Genomic DNA, 20,842 nt, shown 5'->3' with positions numbered 1-20,842 from the left:
ATTTCTAAATTGGAACCTACTAACTGAAAAATATTGATATGCATTTCATGTATTTTATTTCTAAATTGCTAAAAGTTGCTCAGATTTAGGTTAAGAAGCTGCATTTTAAAAACAAACATGAAATGCTTAACATTAATATCAGTGTCCAAATGTTACCCATAATTTAGAAATTCCTTGTCTTTTTTAACATAGGCCTTCCTAAATGTTTAGCTGCTTTTCAGTGTAATTTTTTATATGTTTATTATAAAGGTCACATGAAACTGTTCACGTGAAACAGGTAAACAAAAGACACAGGAAGGCAGGAAACAATTTTAAGTTGAAAAAGGATAAATGAGTTAATGCACAATATTGGCCTCCGTTTTCACTGTTAAGTGAAACAGTAAATTGGGCAGATGAAGTTACAATGCAAATTATATCGTGGCCTGAAGAAAAATGATTTATTCTTACCAAATAATCAAGAAGTATTTAAACAAATTCTGACTTTTTAGTAGAACCACAATATCTTACAAATGGACACTCAAATTTCTTTGATGAAAAGAGACAAATTTAGACAATATTTACAACTAATTACACAACAACACTGTTTAGATATGAAAGTTAGAATTTCCATGTGCTATTTACTAACCTTCTTGGATGAAGAACAAAATCCTTAAATGTATATGGTCTCTCCATACTTGGATTTTCTGTCTGGAATAAGACAAGTTTTTTCAAGACAAATCTTTATCAAGCACTTGAAGTTAAAGAAAACTATCATAAACTTACAATTAATTTCTTTATAACATTTTAAAATTTAAATTACAGGTTCAGGTACAGTAACAGCAATACCAGTTTTAATCTTAGTAATAAGCCTAACGCTCTGGTTCAAGAAAAAAAGTTACTTCTCAGTGTCTAGAGAACAAAACAACAACTGCTCTTGGAAAGGTTTTCCCATGATTACTATTCTGTCTTTAAAACACTTGCTGATAAACCTGTTAGTACCTACTAATGTTTTGAAACCTCAGAGGATAATGAAAAAGCTTATTTGTTTCAATGTTCTTGGTGATTTTTTTTTAAAAAAACTAATCATGTGCTTTGCAAAAGGAATATAAAAACCAGAAAAAAACATATCCAAAGCAACACTAGCTCTATTTCCCACTTACCTTTTTTTGTATCTGGTTATATGAATAAAAAACATTAAAAGTAAATTTACAGACTTTGAAGAAAATATTTTAAGAAATTACAATAATTGCAATCTCTTCTTTAAGACTGTTAACCTATGAAAAAGTTAAAAGCACTCTTAACTCTTGTAGCAGCAGAAACCAATATCTAAACCCAAGGTAACCTTCATTTTAAAATAAATATCAGCACTGAAAACCCCCTAACAAATCCACAAAATAAACCAAAGAACCCACAGAGCAGGAGAACTTAATCACATGTATTATCAGTACAGTTAACCTCCTTAGATGACTAACACAGTGCATACAGAAATATTTATTCCCTCTCATAGTCGTAAAACACAAGCAAACAAAAATACAAACCGGTAGCTGATAAAGAGGAATATCCACTTGTCCAAGAAAGTCATCTCGAGTCTACAGAAAATAAAAACAAACAAAAACCACAGAAAGCTGAAAGCTGCAAAGTGTTTTAAAACCATGGCCCAACACACCGATAGCACAGCAATGCTCTCTAAGAACCTGAAGGCACCTTGAAATTCTAGGCAATAAAACTTGTTCTGTACAGAACAACTTCTGATTGACCCAACACTCAAAGCCTTGGACAGTTCTGCCTTCTTCAAAATGAATTTTGAGGGAGCTGGGGGTGGAGATTTAGATTGTTTATTAAATAAGACAGACTAACGTTAAGAAAAATGAGGAGAGTTGTTCAGCATCTCCAGCAGAAAGATCATCCTAAAGGACCCTCCACCTAAGAGCACCTGACAATGTCTATTAGCCCAGGCAGCTGTTCAAAACAGGCATGTATAAACATGTTTTTTTCTTTTCCAAATAATACAGCTACTGTCAAAGATAACATGAAGCAAAAATAAGTTTAATCTGTGATAAGTGCTTTGAAAGTTCCAGAAATTCTGGTGGTCCCAAGCCCGGCACGGGAGCTTCAAGTTTGGCATCAAAATCTGTTATAACTATGAAAAATTACCTCTTGTCTACACACATGGCAGAGTTTAGTTTTAACAAGTACTATCTGAAAGATTCTGCCCTGACTTAGACGTCTGGACTGTCTGACTCCAACCAGAGTATGAATGCAGCAGCTTCACAGCTTGATTCCCTCCAGCCTGTGCTGCTGCACCAGGGCAGGGACTGACAATACACACTTGTCACTGTACAGTTTACTTCTGATCATTGATTCCTGCTTGCCAACGAAATTAAGACTTTTGTAATCCATGTAGATAATTTCAGTATTCAGCAATAACCACCATCAACAAAGTACTTGACTTGACTTCTTGCAGGATTAACTGGAGCATGTGCTGAGTTGCTTCAAATCCATTCGTGATTTGAAAACCTTTGCAAACCTCCACAAAAGCAGGAAAATGTATTATATGGGTCATTTAACATGAAGACAAATCCCTGCCTGTGTGCTAAAATCAGGACAGCACACAATTTTTTGAAGGTATATATAAACCTACAGTTTTAAAAAAACCTCCCTGTAACAAGACTACACTTTTTTGCATTGACTGAGTAAGGAGTTGAGAGTCTTCCACAGTATGGCCTGTGCAGCCTCTGGAATTTTAGGCTTCCTGATTTTTCTAGCTAACAAAAGATTTGGTGCCTATTCTGTCCTAAATGTGTTGCTGTACCACAAGCTTTTATTCAGACTCATCACCCCAGGTGATGGTGTTCGTCCACAAAACTTTCCCACCACAAGGCTCTGCATTTTGCCAATATCTATTCCCTTCACCTCAGGACAAAACCGTGTTTCACCTTCCTTCTAGCACAACTATATTTTAATTTTCAATGCCAGTGTTTTACGGTATTAACAACTCCAGTCCAATTCTATCCATTTTTTGGTCCCATTGACAGCATTCTCCATTCAAACAGCCCTGACATTAAAGGCTATAGGTATTTCCTGAAGCAGTTCTTTCTCCCTTAATGATTCTGGTACCTTTCTTCTTTAGCTCCGTTGCCCTAAGTTTGACCATTTCATCTTCAAATCACACATGTCTATGGAGAATCAGTGCCTCATATTTGCCTCTAATTTTTACATCTCCAAAAAGCACAACTAGAGCTGCAGACTTGTCATAGGTGATATCATGCTAGAAATTTAGAGATACATAACTTCAAACTCAATTTGCTGCAGGTATGTCTTATGTTCAGATTTGAAGGGGAGGAAAGTAAAATTAAATACAAAACACCCAACTTTTTGCTTCACAAACTTCTTTGAGACAGAAAGCTACAACAGGTTTTCATACCTGAAGAGTCTGAGACTTCCCTGCACTACTGAAGCAAAGCTTTCTGTGCTATTATAGACCACGGGTTTCTGGAAAAAAATAACTATCATTTTTGCCTATGAGGTTCTTTTTAAAATGGTACAGCACATACCTTAGACATGTTAAAAGGCTTAGTATTTGTAAAGTTCTTGGCAATCCTCAAGTGGAACATGCCTTCCAAATAAATTATTGGAATGTAGGACAAAAGTTTTCTCTATTTTAGAAAACCTCAGAACACTGTGTTTGTTACCAGCATGATTTGAGTACAGGTTCCTGTTATTCACTTTATTATTCTGCTGTCTTTCCTGCTATTTTTAGCAGAGCTAGCCTCGATAACCAACCCTTTAACACTACTTTCTCCTCCAGCTAGAGAGGAAAATCCTCCAGTAGAGATTTCTGCTGACCTCCAAACAACTAACAGATAAATCAGAGAGCAGGAACGATCTCCAGCAATGTGCCCCACTATGACAAGCTGAGTATCTGCCTTCAAAGAAGTGCCAAAGAAGTTTCAAAACAGACATGGCACACATGAACAACTAAATGCCAGTGGAGCTGAAACTGTTTGGATCTCTGTTTCATGAGAGCAGGCAAGGCAGACAAGTGGGTCAGTTGTTCTTGTCAACTTCTGATTTCTTAACAGCCACAGAACTCAAACTTTTGCTTGCCAAACCATAAGTGCATAAACCTCAATTAATGATACAGTACACTAACAGAGAGGCCTTGTATTTTACTGATTCACTGGTTTAGTCTATAGAAAATTATTAAAAACATGTAAGGACAGACAGCTGCTGGACACAATAAAGAACTCCAGTGCAATGCCAAAGTGAGCATTCAAAGAAAAGCACCAAAAGAAAATAACCAAGTCCAAACCCCATTTTCATTTATCTTATTAAAATATACTTAATAAGCTTTAACAGTTAAGATTTTGGACTTTTTTTTCCTGCAATTCCCACCAGAAATTGGATAGAAGCAGATTTTAAACAGACACTCTTATCTGGGCCAGATGCTTAAGAGCAGTACTGAGAACATTACCCATAATTTATCAGGTTTGAAGACAGTTAACTGAATTTAATGCCTTTCTTAATTGCTGGATTCACCACACAGCCTTTTGAAACAGTTCCTGCACAAGACCAGGGCGTTGAAATAACAGGTATTTTCCCTACCAACTTTAGTGACATACGTTATGTGGTATTAGTGCATGAATCAGAATTCATGTATATTCCCAGCCTTTTTCTGACTAAACAGGCAGCTAGTTGTGCATATGTTGGTCTTTGCACAGAAATCTACAGCTGTATGGCAAAATGTGAAAGCACACAGCTTTTATTGGAGGGAATATAAGTATCAATTCAAACTGAAAAAACAAACAGTGATCTGGACTATTGCTGCTTAAGAAAACAAGAGCTCAATAGATCCCTTATAAGACCAACATTCTTCTTGCTTAAACACCCAAACATCAACATTAGTTACAAGCTTGATGAGAATGAAAAAAACTTGCCTGAGCTAGACTAGCAACTTCAAGGATTTTTCTTTTCATGCTGCTCTGAGTATATTATTTGGTTCTCTTGAACTCTAAATCGAGAGAAGTGAGCTTTTTTTCCTTCCAGAAAATACTGCCAGCATATGCTATTCATCATAGGAAAGCAACAGTTTAAAAAAAGGAAAATTCAATTATCACGTTAAGATTGTACCAAATTCGTAGATTCCAAAAGTAATGTTTTTTCTATCTTGCAAAGCAATAAATACTTGGTTGCATGCAATCCATCACAGTCCTAGCCTCTGGTATTCTTAAGGGGGAGAAGTAGATGGTGAGGAGATTTATTTTTTTTATATTACACGTAGGCATTTCTTTTGAGTTGGCATCTATGACAATGAGATATAAGACCCCCCAGCATTTTAAAAATAGAGAAAATACATACTGTTAGATCAAGGGTTATTATACAACATGTGTTTCTGCAGGACCTTCAGCCCTTCTGGCTGTTTCAACAGCAAGGTATCAGCACAACATGCCTCAGCATTTTTACCATCTGCTTAGCAGAGGGAATTTAGAAATGATACTGAAGTTATTTTCACTAATTCTCCATCATTTCCAAAGATATTTTCAGAGAACTGCTTATCTAAAGATCAGAGCAAAAGCGTCATCTGTTTCTCCATTTACAGCTTACACATTTTATACAGAACCAGAATCTTACAGCTTTCTTAAAAATTCATATTTAGTCTACAGTAGTTTTATAACAACATTCAAACATTCATATATTAGTCCGCTCAATGTGTGCTACTTTGAGAACTTGTGCATAAAAGTTCATTAACAAAGCAATTTAAGACAGCTTTTTTTTTATATAAGAATTCATTTTCACATAGGCCACAAGAAGGCAAAAAGTTGTCTAACATAACCAAAGCATACTTCAGCACCATATTAACAAAGAACATGTCAAAAGTTAATAATGCATTGGTTTTATTCATCAGGAATTTGAGTTCCTTTGGTTTATGTACAGATGTGCCAAATAAGTTACCATATAAAAAGCAGAAATATAAGATTTTATGAAAAGTCAGGAGTCAATCCAGACTTGCCTTGTGTTAAATCTGCCAATACTCACCACAAAAAATTCAGAAAACAGTACCAAATATTTAATTAAGTACTATTTCAACAAGTCATTCCTGACATCAAGTCAGTTATCTTCACAGTAGTTGCATTTACTTGTGAAAGTTTTTGTACCAAATCTTAAGACTTCAAATAAAGTTTGAAAAACAGATTCTTGTAAGTAACAATTCCAGGTGCACTTTTACCTTCACCATTGAACACTGTAAAGCTTAATACACTCAAAAAAATGTAAAACCCTACTGAATGTTCAAACTGCACATGTAATTTGCTTCCCTGAAAAAACAACTGGTAAACCACACTGGCTAATTAATACACTCAGCTGAAGGACTTGATACAGTCAGTCAGTGTTTTGCTTTTCAGAGCAAGAGGGAACAAACTGAATTAAAAAACCCAACAAACTACTTGTCCCCAAAAGGCAGACAGACAACTGGAGCATCTCTGCATCACGGTCTCATTCCTGGGAATTAGTTCGATCCGGTACATTGCCACCCAAAGGCACAAAGGCTGAGCTTGGAAGCTCCTTTCCAGCCCTAACTCAAATCAGTTGGCCAAAGTTAGTCCATCTGGTTTTAAAAACATTCTTAAGTCTACTGTTGATCCAAATTCAACATCAACACCAACTCAGGACTTCCCTGTACCCGTGCACCATCACACACAGCGTGGCCACTGCCAGCCACGCTGCAGTTTTCCACACTCTACAAGAGTCCTCAGCCATCACTGATTGGAACAGGAGCCTCAAGTCCTACCTATTGACCTCTCCCAGCTCCAAGCTTAAACCTGCTGCTGCCAAGCCTAAATGTAGACACATGACCTGGCTAGAGCAGAACTTAGTGGTTTGGTTTGTCTTAAGCTCTGCTATGCCCAAGTTATAAATCCTACCTGTACAAAACCAGTCTGTGTGAACTGACCTTGGAAGCTCAATCTCTAATGGCACAAGGCAACTACAACACAAATCATCCAACCACAATTACTTTGCCAACAAAACCGTATTACAATTTATTTCAGACATGCTCAATGACATTACTAAACTTACATTACACTTCCCACATTAGACATGGCTTTACTGGCCTATAATCTGCCAAATGTTAACCACTTAAGTTTTCTCATTTATAAACTAAATATTTGTCCCAAATTGAGCTTACTAAAAACAATGATTAGTACAATAACTGGCTAAGGTAGAAACTCTATTAAAAAATAAGTAACATTCATAATAAATTCTGGAAACCCTTTTCCTTCAAAAAGCCCTTGTGCTTTCACACTACTGAACAGGGCCTTCTCCCTTATCTCAGAAAATCACTGATTGCCAGAGAAATCATCTAGGTCTAAAAGAATCTACATTCCTCTTACTGAGTAGCTGGAATGTGCCATTTGCATTTTAATATGCCCTAACTTCAATGAGTGTTTGTATGTAATTTCAGCCAGGAACTTGCCGATGTCCTTCTCTAAATTCTGTTTGCTTATCTTACAGTTGATACAGCTGAAAGCAGCCCAAGGTCTCAAACAATAATTGCATCTATCTGTAGACTTTTCGATTTGTTGTAAACTATCATGACAAGAAAAAAAGAATTATGCATTCTCTTGAAACAGAGATGACTATACACCCATAAACTAACACTGAAATGAGCTACAAATATTTTGCTGGCTGCATTCCCAAATCGGCATGTTCTGTTTGTCACAGAGAGTGAGGAAAAAAGTTCACTTGAAACAGAAGACACTTAACAGAAATAACCCCCAGTTTCTAATGAATAAGTGGTCATGGACCCTTTGATCCTGATGTTAAAATATATATTGAGAATGTAATACTCTTTGACGGACCTTCAACTTATCTAAGCTCTTCTTAAAATCCATTTCTTCTTTTGGTACACACATCTTGAGACAGTGAGCTGAGCAACACCTAAGAGCATACTTGTTTTTTAAGAGTGGAGTGGAATCTCTGTTCAAATTCACCTCCCCTGAACTATAGTTTTATAAACTCCCTTTACACCATTTTTTTTTCAAAGCTGAAAAGCACCTGATCTACTTAGTGTGTCTCCTCACATAAAACTTATCCCAATCTTGTGACCCTTATTGGTATTTTTTGAGTTCTGTTATACATGCTTCCTGAAAAAGGATGACCAGAAATATGCATACCATGCACCTCTGTGGGTTTGTACAATTCCATAAGGGTGGTTTTAAATTTCTTAGTTTATTTCTTCACTAATAAATCCTAACCTTTTATTTGCCTTTCAACTGTCAACAAGATCTGAGCTGACATTTTCAGCAAGTCTCTCCCCACGACACAAACTATTTCCTGACCAGTTTAAGAGACCATCACCACACAAGCATCATCAGCTGTTTTTCCTGTGTGTAATGCTTGGCATTTTTCAACAGTGATTTTCAAATTTTCTACTGTTTAGTCACTCACTAGCATGAGATTTTGTGCAACTTTTGAGGTGACAATTTAATCCTCACTTGTGTTTCTTATAGTTTAGTTGCCACCAATGAGGAAGCCTTTTTCTGCACTTATGAGTGTTTTTCAGTATTCTGCTAAAGGTTCTTGTAAAATAATTTTAGAAGTTAAGTGCCCTGCATTAATCAGCTCACCTATCTTCACATGTCATTGCTTAGTTTGATTTGTAAAACAAAATTTCCTTTTATAAAAGTAGTGCTCAGTCTCCTCCCTGTAGACATCAAACATGTCATTTACCTACTAGATCTATTCCATGTCCTCTTGCTTCCATACCAGCCTGTTGCAGTAGCCTGTAGTTCCCCTTTCGGTCACTTTGAAATATTGCCATAACACTTACAATCTTCCTTCAGTAAGAGAATCTAATAGATTAAAAGATTATTTCTTGTAGTTAGTATTTCAAACATTTTATAGCTGAGCTTTGCAACAATTATTGGGAGAATGCCTGCAGGTACAATTAGTTTTGTTAAGGGCTTCTGTTTTATGCTATAATGCCTACAAAGACTACGATTTCTACATCACCATAACATTTTCCAAAAAATGTTTTGTTTAACCTAAAGTGTTGATCTAATTTCTCACAGGAAGCAAAAAGAATGTACCATCCAAATAAAAACCATCATAGTCTCATATCTGAAAGCCTGCAAGTCCTTTGGCTAGTCAGGAGTAAAGGAAAAATGTCTCTAGCCTGGCTGGTGAAAAAGTTTTACTTTAACACATTCTTATATCTATACTAAGTCTTAAGAGACAGAATAACTATAGCCTGTGGCTCCATTAAAGAAGCCACAGCATCAATGCTTCCCACTCTCTCGTGGTAGATTAAAAAGACATGAATCAGCCTGAAGGCTGGATAATTACATATTTACATAAGCTGTTTCAGGAGGTTTGCTCTGCATGGTTTTGCAGTTTTAGTTTCCCCATTTGCTGGCATGAGAAACGTACCCAGGCTTAGTTCAGCTGCACACTATAAACAGAATGAGGCTCATCATAATTTGTACAGAGCACAATCAAACAAAACTTCTCCTTATTATGTACATGCAGCGTTTCCTGGGGACTGCAAAGTGCTAGAGCTTGGATAAGCTGGCTTATTCAAGGATCTGCTGCAGTCCAGACACTGTTCCTTAGAGCATGATCATATTCTGAAAGTTACTTATGGTTAACTATTGTTAAATACAACTTGCTAAAACTGACAATGAAAAATTTTAGGGACGGAACTATTACCAAATAATATTACTTGATTGCTTACTTTGCTAATCCATCCATGTAGCAACCATTCACAGATGAGGCTGTAAGATTTATCACATCCTTTGTGTGCAATCTTTTTATTCCCTGAATAAGATCAAAAGCTAAAGCATGAAAAAAACTAGAGAGGAAGGTGTAACAGAAACTCTGCATTTAAGCAAGATGAAAAATATAAGAAATTACTACAAACTATTAAAGCACTAGAGGCGATTGTTACATAAAGGATGAAAGTAGGAAATGACCTACAACTAACTATAAGTTGTTTATTATTGTGATTAACACTGTCTTCCCTTTAATGCTTTGATGGATATTTCAACTTGTAAAATTTGCCTGAGACACAACATATATACTCTTATGTGATCGAAGTCTAACATAGTTGTCACCACGATTCCTCAGGAAGATCCCACCTTCTTTTCAACCCCAAGTCTCCCTGAGTGAACTGACAGAGCATGACACAGCAATGTGCCAGAGACACAGTCCTGTAACAAGATCCTTTAAGATATGCAACACTGAACAATATGGGAGTTATTAATGGTGAGGTTATTATAGCACAGCAGCATAAAGCAGTGTCAGTTTGGGCTTTGCCTTGTACTGACTCCATAATCTTTTGCTTTACCAGCCCCTTTTCCACCTCACTTCCCTGCACAGATTTGGGACACTGATACACATGCAGCCCCTTTGCTTAATATGCAAAGATGGAGATAAGCCACAGCTGTCCTTCCCTTGTCTTGGCACTTCTCCCTGTTCAGATCACTATTTTCCATGAAGGAGTTTTGCTAGGAAGGAAGCTCCCAGAGGGTGCAAGAGAGAAGACAACCTCAGGCTACTCAGTGCTAGCTTGTGGTGCAGCATTTATCAAGGGAGTCACAATCTTCCAGACACAGCTTCTGGTCCCCTCAGCACGTTCACATCAGCTGGGAAGTCAGTCAGTCAAGAGAGAAATCTTTGCACAAAGCCCCCTCAAATTACTGTTTTACTAAATTTAAATTTAGTACAGCAAGGTTCAAATAGCACTTCCTTTTATGAATATAAAAGGCAAAGTTCCAGAATCTGGTGAAAAAAGCTCAAGAGTTCCAGCTAAGGGTTTCCTTACCGTGGATCTGACAGTAGAAAAGCATTGGGTTGTTTTATACCACCTCTGAAAGTTTTGTTGCTTCAAAATGTGTATTTCAATAACTAGAGACAAAATTTGAGTAAAATTACTTGTCAACAGAAGGACAAGAACAAAATTGATTCCCTTAATTGTATAAGAAATTATTGTAAAGGCACACAGCTGCTGAAACAGATTTGCATATGCATTTCCAATACTCACATTATCCAATCAGGAGTGATACTGTAGAGGAAGGAATAGCTGATGTCACCATAGATGTCAGCATGATATTGTACTTGTGGCAGAGATTAACACAGCTTTATTTTTTAGAAGGTTGTTTACGGTCCACAAGAACTGGAACTCTAGTCACTGTTTCTGCCTTTCTCTGCACCTCACAGAGGTACATTTACATATGTACAATGACAAGTAACTTGTTCCCTTACTCGCTCCTACCCTCCTGGGATTGTCAAAGTGCTTTAGTTGTAGATTTATTTCTACCCTAAGCAAGAGATAGATGCATTAAAAAAAACCAACAGAACACATTAAAAACAGAAATACAAAGTCAAGGACAACCTTCAGTGCTGCAACCATGGACTACCTCTTCCTCCTGCTTCACATAAATGAAATTCCACTCTCTGCTGCAGAACCTATTCAAGAAGTTTCCAATGAAGACCAGGAGCAGTACATGGGCCATCACCATTCCCCATTTTTCAACTTAATTAAAAATAATCCAAGGCCAGTTGTCATAGAAATGGTGTTACGATTTTTTTTTTAAGTCAGCCTTTAACAAGCTGTTGATTATGGAAAGCAGGAAATGTGACCCGAGGTGGCTGAAGGCTGGTAGCAAGGCACGTAAGAAAAGAATGCATAGACCTTTTGGCTGCTTCAGCCTCTGGAGGCCCTGACCATAGCACTGATTTGATTTCATGCCTGCTCTGCACAGATAGCTGACATTACTAAATGCTACTCCAGTATCAGCTTGTTAAATTTGAACCCAGACTCAGCATATCAATATACTAGGCCAGACTAACTGGAGTCAAGGGAAATATTTTGGGAGTTGTTTATTTTTAAATGAGTCACAATACACCATGATAATTAACTGCACTATGCAATTAAATGACTGCCATAGAATCTGTTATGTTGGTCACAAAGACTAATAGGAAATACAATGGTATTTCTCTATTTTATTCCAAGGAATTGTTGAACTGCTATAAGGTCAACTATGGTTTTTGCTTAGTTTGGTGGGGGAAGCTTTTACATTTTTTATAACGTATTTCATAGGATATTAAAAAAACTGAAAAAGGCCATTTGAGGACTGAAAGGCTCCTGTACCTGTTGTTGCATAAAAGAATCTCAAACAACTCTACTGCTGTAAAACCTTTAGTGCCCAGTTTCCTGAGGTCAGAGATCTTTTTTATTTGTATGTAGACATGGTATAAATCTAAATACTTACAAATACATGAAAAGTACAAGATAACTACAACAATTTTGGATTTAGACTCTTTTTTTTTTCTATTTTTTATTTTTAAAATTGTCTCTCTCATCTTCTAGTCAAAAGATGAAATCTTAAAGGATTCAGGAGGCTTAAAATACGCTGCCACAATAACACAGTAAAAGTGCCACATGCTATCAAGTGGTTTAAAAAGACAAGTCTAAGATTTTGTGTCAATCCATTGTAAACATCACTCCTGGGAGATTTTCTGGAAATGTCAGCTAACGTGTCTAATCCTGAACTTGGATTCTATCTAAACAGAATTTATTAAAATTCACCCAGTACTAAAATATAGAATATCTTTTATATCAACTGCCATTAAACATAGAGGCAGTGCAAGTTAATGAGAAATGTACTTGAAGTGCATGACTCAATATTTTTTTTCCCACAATATACTTTAAAAATAGTCTTACTAGTTTAGAAGAGGACTGTCATAACTATAGATCTTTGTCATAAAGCCTTTTGCTTAAACAAGCAGGTTAGCTAAATGGTAGTAGTGCCAAATCATAGAGAATGAGATCATAAAACACATTTAGTAACCATCAATTGCTGCACTTTTATCAGCATTCATAATTAAAACTAATATAATATTCAGATTATTTAAGTCTTTACAGTGTTATTTAAACGAGTCTTAAAATCCACCTTTCATGTGGCTTATGCTTTACTAACAAAATAAACTGCCTTAAGAGTTAATAAGAGCAAACACTTCTGTCATGTAGCTGGATATGAATTTCATTACAAAAAAATATGTATTTAATACAAGCCTTCTAGACCCAAGTAGTACAATTTGAACAGCAATGTTGTTGGGAGAGGTATTAAGTTACAGTGTGCTGCTCAGGCTGGGCTAGTGGTTGGAAGAAGGAAAAAAAAAAAAAGGAGAGGAAACTCAGAAAATTCCTGTGGTTCAGGGTGTATACAGAAACAAATGGTATTTACAGTTTCTCTGCTCAAATATTACTTATCTTTAATTCTACATACAGCAAACTGTTCTGTAAAGTAAAGCCTATATGAAATAAATCTAAAACACTACAGTAATCCACTCATTTTATATGCAAACTTTAGTAATTACTATTCATTTACTGAGAAGTTATGTGTTTAAACCTACAAAACTTAATTTCAAGTTTCAATAACTCCCACATCTAGGTAACCAGAAAAGAAATCCCTTTGAGTTCAAGTAAACAGGAAATTATTGTTTATAATGTATTAAATACAGGTATTTCACTGTAAGACCTAATCACCTATGCTACTGTATGTATCATATTCTAAGAAACAAATCTAAACCCCAATTTTTACAGATAATATGAAAATTAACTTCATAATGGTGACAATTTGACACCAATAGGAAATTCTGAAATCACTGTGTTTGAGTCCCAATTGCCAACTTTTATTATTTTCCAGCTAAATTTCAGTTGTAAAATTGTGTCACAGTTTCCTATAAACCAGAACACTCACCTTAAGGGGCCTCCACAAAGAAGTGCTAGACATTTCCTTCTTAGAGGTTCCATATCTTTTCTTAACACCAGTTGTTTTTCCTTCATTCCCAGGTTTGAACTGTATGTGCAACTGAGACGTCCTTGCACTGTGACACTTGTATTTAAGGCTGGTTAAGCAGCAAGAAACTTTTTGACGTGATCCTTCCAAGGAAACACTTCTTTGCAAAACATGGTGAGTTTTGCTCATCTGAACGTTCGGTCTTTCTAGTTCATTTATACTAATCTGATATTCTGAATCTATTTTTGAGGGCAGACATGCAGATGTGCTACGTTCCAGTTTTAAATGAGGGTATTTTGCACCGGAGTTCAGATTTAACTCTGGACTGCAACAGCCATTAACCGTTTCACTGCTCGATGCAAATGGCCTTTGATTGAGATGAACTGAAGTGCATGAGAAGCCATCAGACACCTCTTCACAAGCTGTCTGCTCAGAACCACTCAAAGTTTGACTTTTGTCCTGTAATGACGCATTCAAATAAAGGGGTCGGATGTCTCTGACTTCGCCAGAAGAGCAAACTGTTTTAGACAGTTTAAGTCCATTGACTGCTGTTGAAAGGAATCCCTTGGAAGTGGTTGGATCTTCTTTTTGTGCCAGTTCACTAGGAGAAATAACCAGTCTATGAGATGTTTGATACATGCCTCTATGTGGTAGCTGACCTGAGCTTACTGGAGAAGCTGGAGGAGTGCTGGAAGGACTCCTAGGGAAAATAACCAGTGATGAACAACGCCGCAATGGAATTTTAGATTTCTTCCTCACTGACAAAGCATCTTGGTCAAAAGTAGTGCTACTTCTACACAGAGTTTCCTGAGATGAGGTACTCATGTAGGGGTTACATTTGTTTGCAGTGCTTCTATATGAAGAATCACCATGTACAACACCACTACAGAACGTGCTGTCACTTGTCCAAAGGGTGCCACTGCCACTGTCACTGATGACACTGTTACTATAGGAACCTCCATCACTTGTGGTACTTGCACATGATCCATAGTCACTGCCAGCACTGCTGAAGGATCCGCTGTCACTTGCTGCAATACTGCTGAGGCTGCCTTTGCACAGAGCAGCACTGCTCAGGAGGCTGTCATTAGATCGGTGATCGACCACGATCCGAGCACAGTTCCCTTCATTATCAATTCCAATGAATGGGGTGTCTTCTCCAGCAGCTAAGGCATCACCAAACCGAGAACATCCACTGTGTTTTCTAGACTGCAGGGAAATGTGCAGTGAACTGCTCTTTTTTATTTGCAATGAAGAAATAGTTGGTTTTTTCTCCTGATTAATGACTTGTTGCACTACAGGTGCATAAGCAACTCGCCTGGGAGTCAGCTTCACTTGGGTAACATTAGGTGCAGAATTCTGCGATTTTTTGAAGTATATACAACTATTACTGTCCAAAACATCTTCAGAGGTTTCTGATAATGGATCTGTGTTGCTTCTTTGGGTAGCAAAATGCAATCTTAACCGCCGTGCCATTTGTTCTTATTTCCACGCATGTTAGCAAACGAAAACCACAAAGATCCTTCAGCAGAAAGGCTACAGCCAGCTGCACGGAACCCAGAGCTAGTCCATCCCAACAGTAAAAGCCCATAAAAGTTGCAGTCTTTGTCCTAATTTCTACAAGATACTAGCATTTAAAAAAAAAAAAAAGTACCTCTTGAAATGTCAGCCATTCCTTGAACTGCAGTTTCTGGGCTGTCGTTGATTGCTGGCAGTCAGAGAGCACTCATTTAAAAAGCACTTACGTTCCAACGGCCTCAGCTGCGACACACTGACAAACACCACCGACCTTCTCTCAATTATACCTTCTGTAATTTGCATAAATGAACACAAATAATAAGCTTCCAGAACTTCCAAGTTTAAAACAGCAACGCCTGCTGCGGCTGCATGAGCTGAGTCAATGTGTCCGTACTTTCCTAGCAGCGTATGACTACTAATATTTTTACCCATAGGTTTAGAATTACAGGAAGTTGGTAGGAATGAAGTCCCATATAATTGAGTATCAAGTCCAGGATTGAATTTCCAAATAGTAACCATGCTAGCAAACTGCTGAAGTCTGAATTATGCATAAACCAGCAAAATAAGCCTCCTCCTCCCCTTAAGAAAAAGTTTTTCTGCACTCTTTAAATAAAACTCGAAAGGAATCTGGCATTATCTCACAATCCACATGCTGCTAAGCAATCGCACTTTCTACAGATTTGCACATAGCAGAACCCTCTCCTGTCTATTAACTCATAATTTTCAATGAGGTGCAACTGAACTGGAGCAACAAAAAGTTATTTTGGTTAATAATTTGGCATTTATTTTCAGCCAACCATGTTAACCTTCTCTTTCTATTTTGACCTTTTCAAACTACAGCTGTTAAAGGCAGAAAAAACCCAGTTACTCCTACAAAGTGAACTACCTCATCCTGTTTGCTGGAAGCCCACAATAAGGAGACATTCATTAGAGTTCAGTATGGTTTGCAGATATATGACCAGCTACACGAACCTTAGAACACTGAGCTAAGTACGCACAGAGATAAATAGCATTACCAAACACTATTACAGAAGAAAGTTATTCTGTATAATTATATACAAACTGTCTCAAACATTCATAGCTAATTAGTATTTTTTAATTTTTATTTTTTAAATGAAACGATCAGCATGTCAAGAAGTTAATATGTACTGTCAACTCTCACAGAAGTAACGGGATTGAGAATTCCTACAAAATGTTTCACTGGCTCACATAACTGAAAAGGTCCTTTGCTGGCACCTAGTGGGACTTTTGAAAAAAGACAATCTCGAATCTTATTGTTGAGTGGGATTTTTTGTTGTGGGTTTTATTTTAAAAAACACAAACATTTGGCTATGAATGTACTTTTGAATCCATAAGCCACATATGATGCAGCACTGAACATGACTGCACTGACACGAAATTACTTAGTGCTGCTGAAAAAGTACAAACAGAAGAGAACAGTAGGCCATTTATACTTTTATAGGTCATACTACTTGGAGTTTTTTCTGCTTCATATTTATTTAACCTTTACTGTATTTTAAGCTAGAAGGCAGTAAAATTAACATTTATACCTCCTTCTCAAGAAAGAGCCAAGAATCAAATTCACAGTACCTTGTTTGCAAGCAACAAATTTGTTTTCTAATTATACTCCAGGGCTTACTTAACCTCCGTTACCTGAATTCCATTATTAGAATGCAGTAATAAATGAATACTGGCTTATTCATAAAAAGCCAACAAATACAACACTTCATTTATTTCATTATGCTTAACCAACAGGACTACTTCTAATATTATAGTTTGGTGGCGGACTGGGATGGGGAGAGAAGAGGAAAGGAAAAAACCATAAAAGATTCTTTTGATCAGTTTCAAAAAGTTACATTTGAACCTCAAGCAATATATTTAAACAAACAAACAAAAAAACCCCACAAAAAACAGCAAGAAGCCACCCTAAGATACGTGAGTGAAAAGTGCATTTCTCAAGGCTCCTTTTCTCCCCAACAACTAATGTACAGGTATAGCCAGCCAACTATAGCTTCCTTTGGCAACATAAAATGACATTTAAAATGCAAAACTCAATCTTACTGAATTAGAGTTGACATAAAAATAAAATAATTTTTTTTTTTTAAATACCAATAGTTCCATTCAAATCTTCTTCAGTATCAGTAACAGATTTAGGCACTTTGTTTGCAACATATATAGTTGTGAAAAGTTACTGCAAGACAGAAAGAGAGAGCAAAAAGTTGTCTAGTCCCTTCAGTGATTTATCTCCTAAGTGATGTCACTGTCCTTCTTGACAGATTTTTCTAATGTGTTTTTCAAAACAACCATAATTAAAGACTCCACAAACTGCTCAAGCCCTTTATTCCACTGAGGGTTTGCAACAAGTCAGAAGAACAAACTAGATTTAGTGCTCCCTTACCAAATCCAAGACAAGTGATCTTTGAGGAGTTTTAAAGCTATTACAGAAAGCTTTGAAAACTCTGACTGTTAGTGATATAACCAAGGTAGCAAGACTTTGAATTTAAGCCAAACACTGAAGAAAAGTTTTGAGGCTGGCTTTCAAGAAAACAACATTTCTTGAAAACAAAAAGCAGAGATTTCAAGTTTTCACTTATCCCCAAAAGTTACAGGGAATAAAAGCAATTGGGATAAAATTTTGTAAAAAGGAGGATTATCCATTGAGAAGACAGTCACACAAACGTAAGAATATTTCAGTTTTATCAGCCTGATCACATCTGGAGTTTAAACAGTCATCCAACAGGTAGATGAAAGAACCTTGAAGCCCACTAAAATAATGAAAAACTAAACAAATTTTGATCATAGATGCTTAGCAAGGCACCTATGATTTCTGACATGTGAGAATGAATTAATAGAAGTGGGGGAGCTTATCAATGCTAAACAACAATCACAGCTATGGCAGCAATTTGTCTTACTTAAAACAGCTCAAGACATCTGAGATGAAAACCACAGTGTTTCTGAGAGAAAGCTAAAGAGAAACGGGGAGGTGGCCTGTTCCATTCACCAAATGAGGAGATGGAAGTGATGAAAAATATAGGGCATTTTACTGTAGAATTATACAGTGACTGATGAGATCATGATGCTTTGACCTCTAAATACAATCATACATGGGAAACAAAGCACCATTTCCTAGCTGATGCCAAAAAATTGTTTAGTTGCTTCTTCTCCCATAAGGAAAACAGTCAAACAACTTATCTACTCCAGATTAGAGAAAGAATGCAAAGGAGTTCTCTTGGTGGAAACCACAAAGTAAACAGTGCCCTTCTTCAAAAAAAAAAAAAAAAAGAGGAATCTGGCTTTCTAATCATGCCTTGTGGCTTCCAGGCAGTGGCAGTAACGTTCCAGTGACGTGTCCCAATGGACAAAGCACTTGGACCTCCTGAGGGATACACTGCACCCCATAACAATGTCAAGATGAAAATCTGAGCATCCTAACAAATCATATTTAATCATCTGTGTAGTCCACAAATGCTGGTGATTCCTTTTAACATTGCTTTTAAATAAATCAAAGAGACACCATATTTGAAATACTTGGGACAGGCAATACCACCAGCTAAGAAGCAAGAGTTTGGGGACTGTGTAATGCCTATGAGCGAGAAACAAGTCTCCTCTTTCTTGAATCTAATAATTCTAGACAGTTTGTACTTATGTTTACAAACATTTTCACTCTTCCCAATTTTAGCAGAGCAGCACCTCCACAAAAGATACAATGGATTACTGAACATATGCAGAAAGCTTTAGGGAAAAAAATAATGTTTTTCATGGCCAACACACTACTCAAGCACAAAGCACAAAGAGACCCTTTATAACAGCTATTCAGAACGAAACTGTGTTAGGAGTGCAAGAGCACTCAATCCCTCCTATAAGTTTCAAACTACTGCAGAAGGAAAAGGAATATATTCCAATGAGAAGCAATGCCTGTGAAGTGTCATGATTGTACTGCTACAAGTTTAGTCATTAGCAATAAAACACACAGACAGAAGGACAGGTAAGTAGACACCTTCACACAGAAAATGAGAGCTTGGTCAGAGGAGGAATTTGGATTTTGATGAGATAAATGCCCAAGCTATTCCTGTCTCACCAACGTCCTGCCATTCAGAAACACCTATTTACAGGATTACAATCCACTTCTTGAGTATTCCAAAGAAAATACAGACATGTTTTCTCTTGTGCTACTCCTCACATGCTGAAGAAGCTTCTCACACCATGCAGAGATACCTACATTACCAATACTGCTTTGTTTGTGGGGAAAAAATAAACACCTAAAGCAGAGCTTTCAATATCACCAACGAATTTGGCCATGCCAAGTGAACTACAACATACCATAACTATAAAAGAATGATGCTCTCATGAATTAAAACACATTAGAAGTTTAGAGTAATAATGTAACTGCTTCAGAACTGCACAAAGTGTGGTAACATCAGATAAGTCAATGAACCAGGTCTGCCTTCAGCATTAGGTTTCACTATAAAGGCTGTTTGGTGTGGGTTTTTTATCCATGTCAAAGCCTGGTGAACTTACTTTCATCCAAGTCTTTAATACATGGCAATATTAACACGAAAAGACCTACCAAACGGTTTTCATCAAATACTTCAAAAAGGAGTCTGTGTTTCTGAGGATTAACCTAGGAAAAAGAAGTATAGTAACAGTCAATATATATACTGAATTCCAGCATTTTTCTTCAGTAAAATATCTGTGTTTATGCAGGAGGAAACAAACACCTAAGATCAATATTAAACAGCAAATCTACACCTTGCTGCCATTTTACTGTGCAACACATTTCTGTGTGTTGCACATAAATAAACCATGACTGGTGTTATCCCAAACTCTTTCAACATTCCATGTTCAGGTTTTTAAACATCCACAGAATGAAGAACACAAGATTAAGACTGAAAATGTAACATTTTTATTAGTGCAAGAGTTAACAACTTTATTCCTAAGAAAAGCAGTTTGTGAGCCTTTTAGAACATTAATTACAGACTTATTTCTGAATTAGGGAAGGTGTTCTGAAGTAGGGAGAGTAGTTAGTAGTTTTTTCTCAATGTATTATTATAATATCCAACAGGTAATAAGTCTGTAAACAAAATCACTTACTCTGAATAAGAGTTCTTCATTCCACTTTGGATTTATGGACTATGCAGGAAGGAAGAAAAAAGAAAAAAGGAAGAGAGCGTTAGTTTTACTGACAATTCCATATTGCTGCCTGTTTTGATATTTTACACATTTTATCCCATGTAACAATCCAGTTTAGAAGAAAATACAAAAGCTTTAACCTTGATACTGCAGGTAAAAGTCCAGCAGAGGAGTCTTGTGCTGTTTAATACAGTGCAGAATGGAGCCACTTTATGCAAGTATTCTCAGATTTCTCCTATGCCATGGATGCACAGAAGGCGCATGAGACAGTCGAAAAAAAGTTAATTTATGGTATGTCTCTTCAGTAATAATCACTGCCTTCTTCTCAGTCCAATACCCACATTACTTACATGCAAACATACGTTAATCCTGAGATTATGAACTCTTAGCAAATGCCAAATCTCTAACCAATATAATCT

At 36.7% G+C, this 20,842-nt stretch overlaps 1 protein-coding gene across 4 annotated transcripts in view; it reads right to left on the bottom strand.

Annotated features, from left to right (window-relative positions):
- Window positions 1-20,842, bottom strand: part of NEDD4 (NEDD4 E3 ubiquitin protein ligase) — a 52,630-nt gene that overhangs the window by 18,727 nt on the left and 13,061 nt on the right. For 2 of the 4 annotated variants that reach the window (XM_064668718.1, XM_064668720.1), the window contains exons 1-3: window positions 13,740-15,419; window positions 1,518-1,568; window positions 626-687 (exon numbers count right to left, since the gene is read on the bottom strand). In XM_064668718.1, coding sequence (XP_064524788.1) covers window positions 626-687; window positions 1,518-1,568; window positions 13,740-15,251 — 1,625 coding nt within the window. In that variant the 5' untranslated portion in view covers window positions 15,252-15,419. Of the gene's footprint in view, window positions 1-625; window positions 688-1,517; window positions 1,569-13,739; window positions 15,420-19,860; window positions 19,915-20,384; window positions 20,424-20,842 lie in introns of those variants that run through there. The other 2 variants (XM_064668721.1, XM_064668719.1) reach the window with 2 other exon arrangements.

This window comes from Pseudopipra pipra, chromosome 12 (genome assembly GCF_036250125.1).
Source record: "Pseudopipra pipra isolate bDixPip1 chromosome 12, bDixPip1.hap1, whole genome shotgun sequence".
NCBI classification, from domain to species: domain Eukaryota; kingdom Metazoa; phylum Chordata; class Aves; order Passeriformes; family Pipridae; genus Pseudopipra; species Pseudopipra pipra.
Note: the sequence above shows the minus strand (reverse complement) of the source record. Positions and strands in the feature narration are given on the sequence as shown.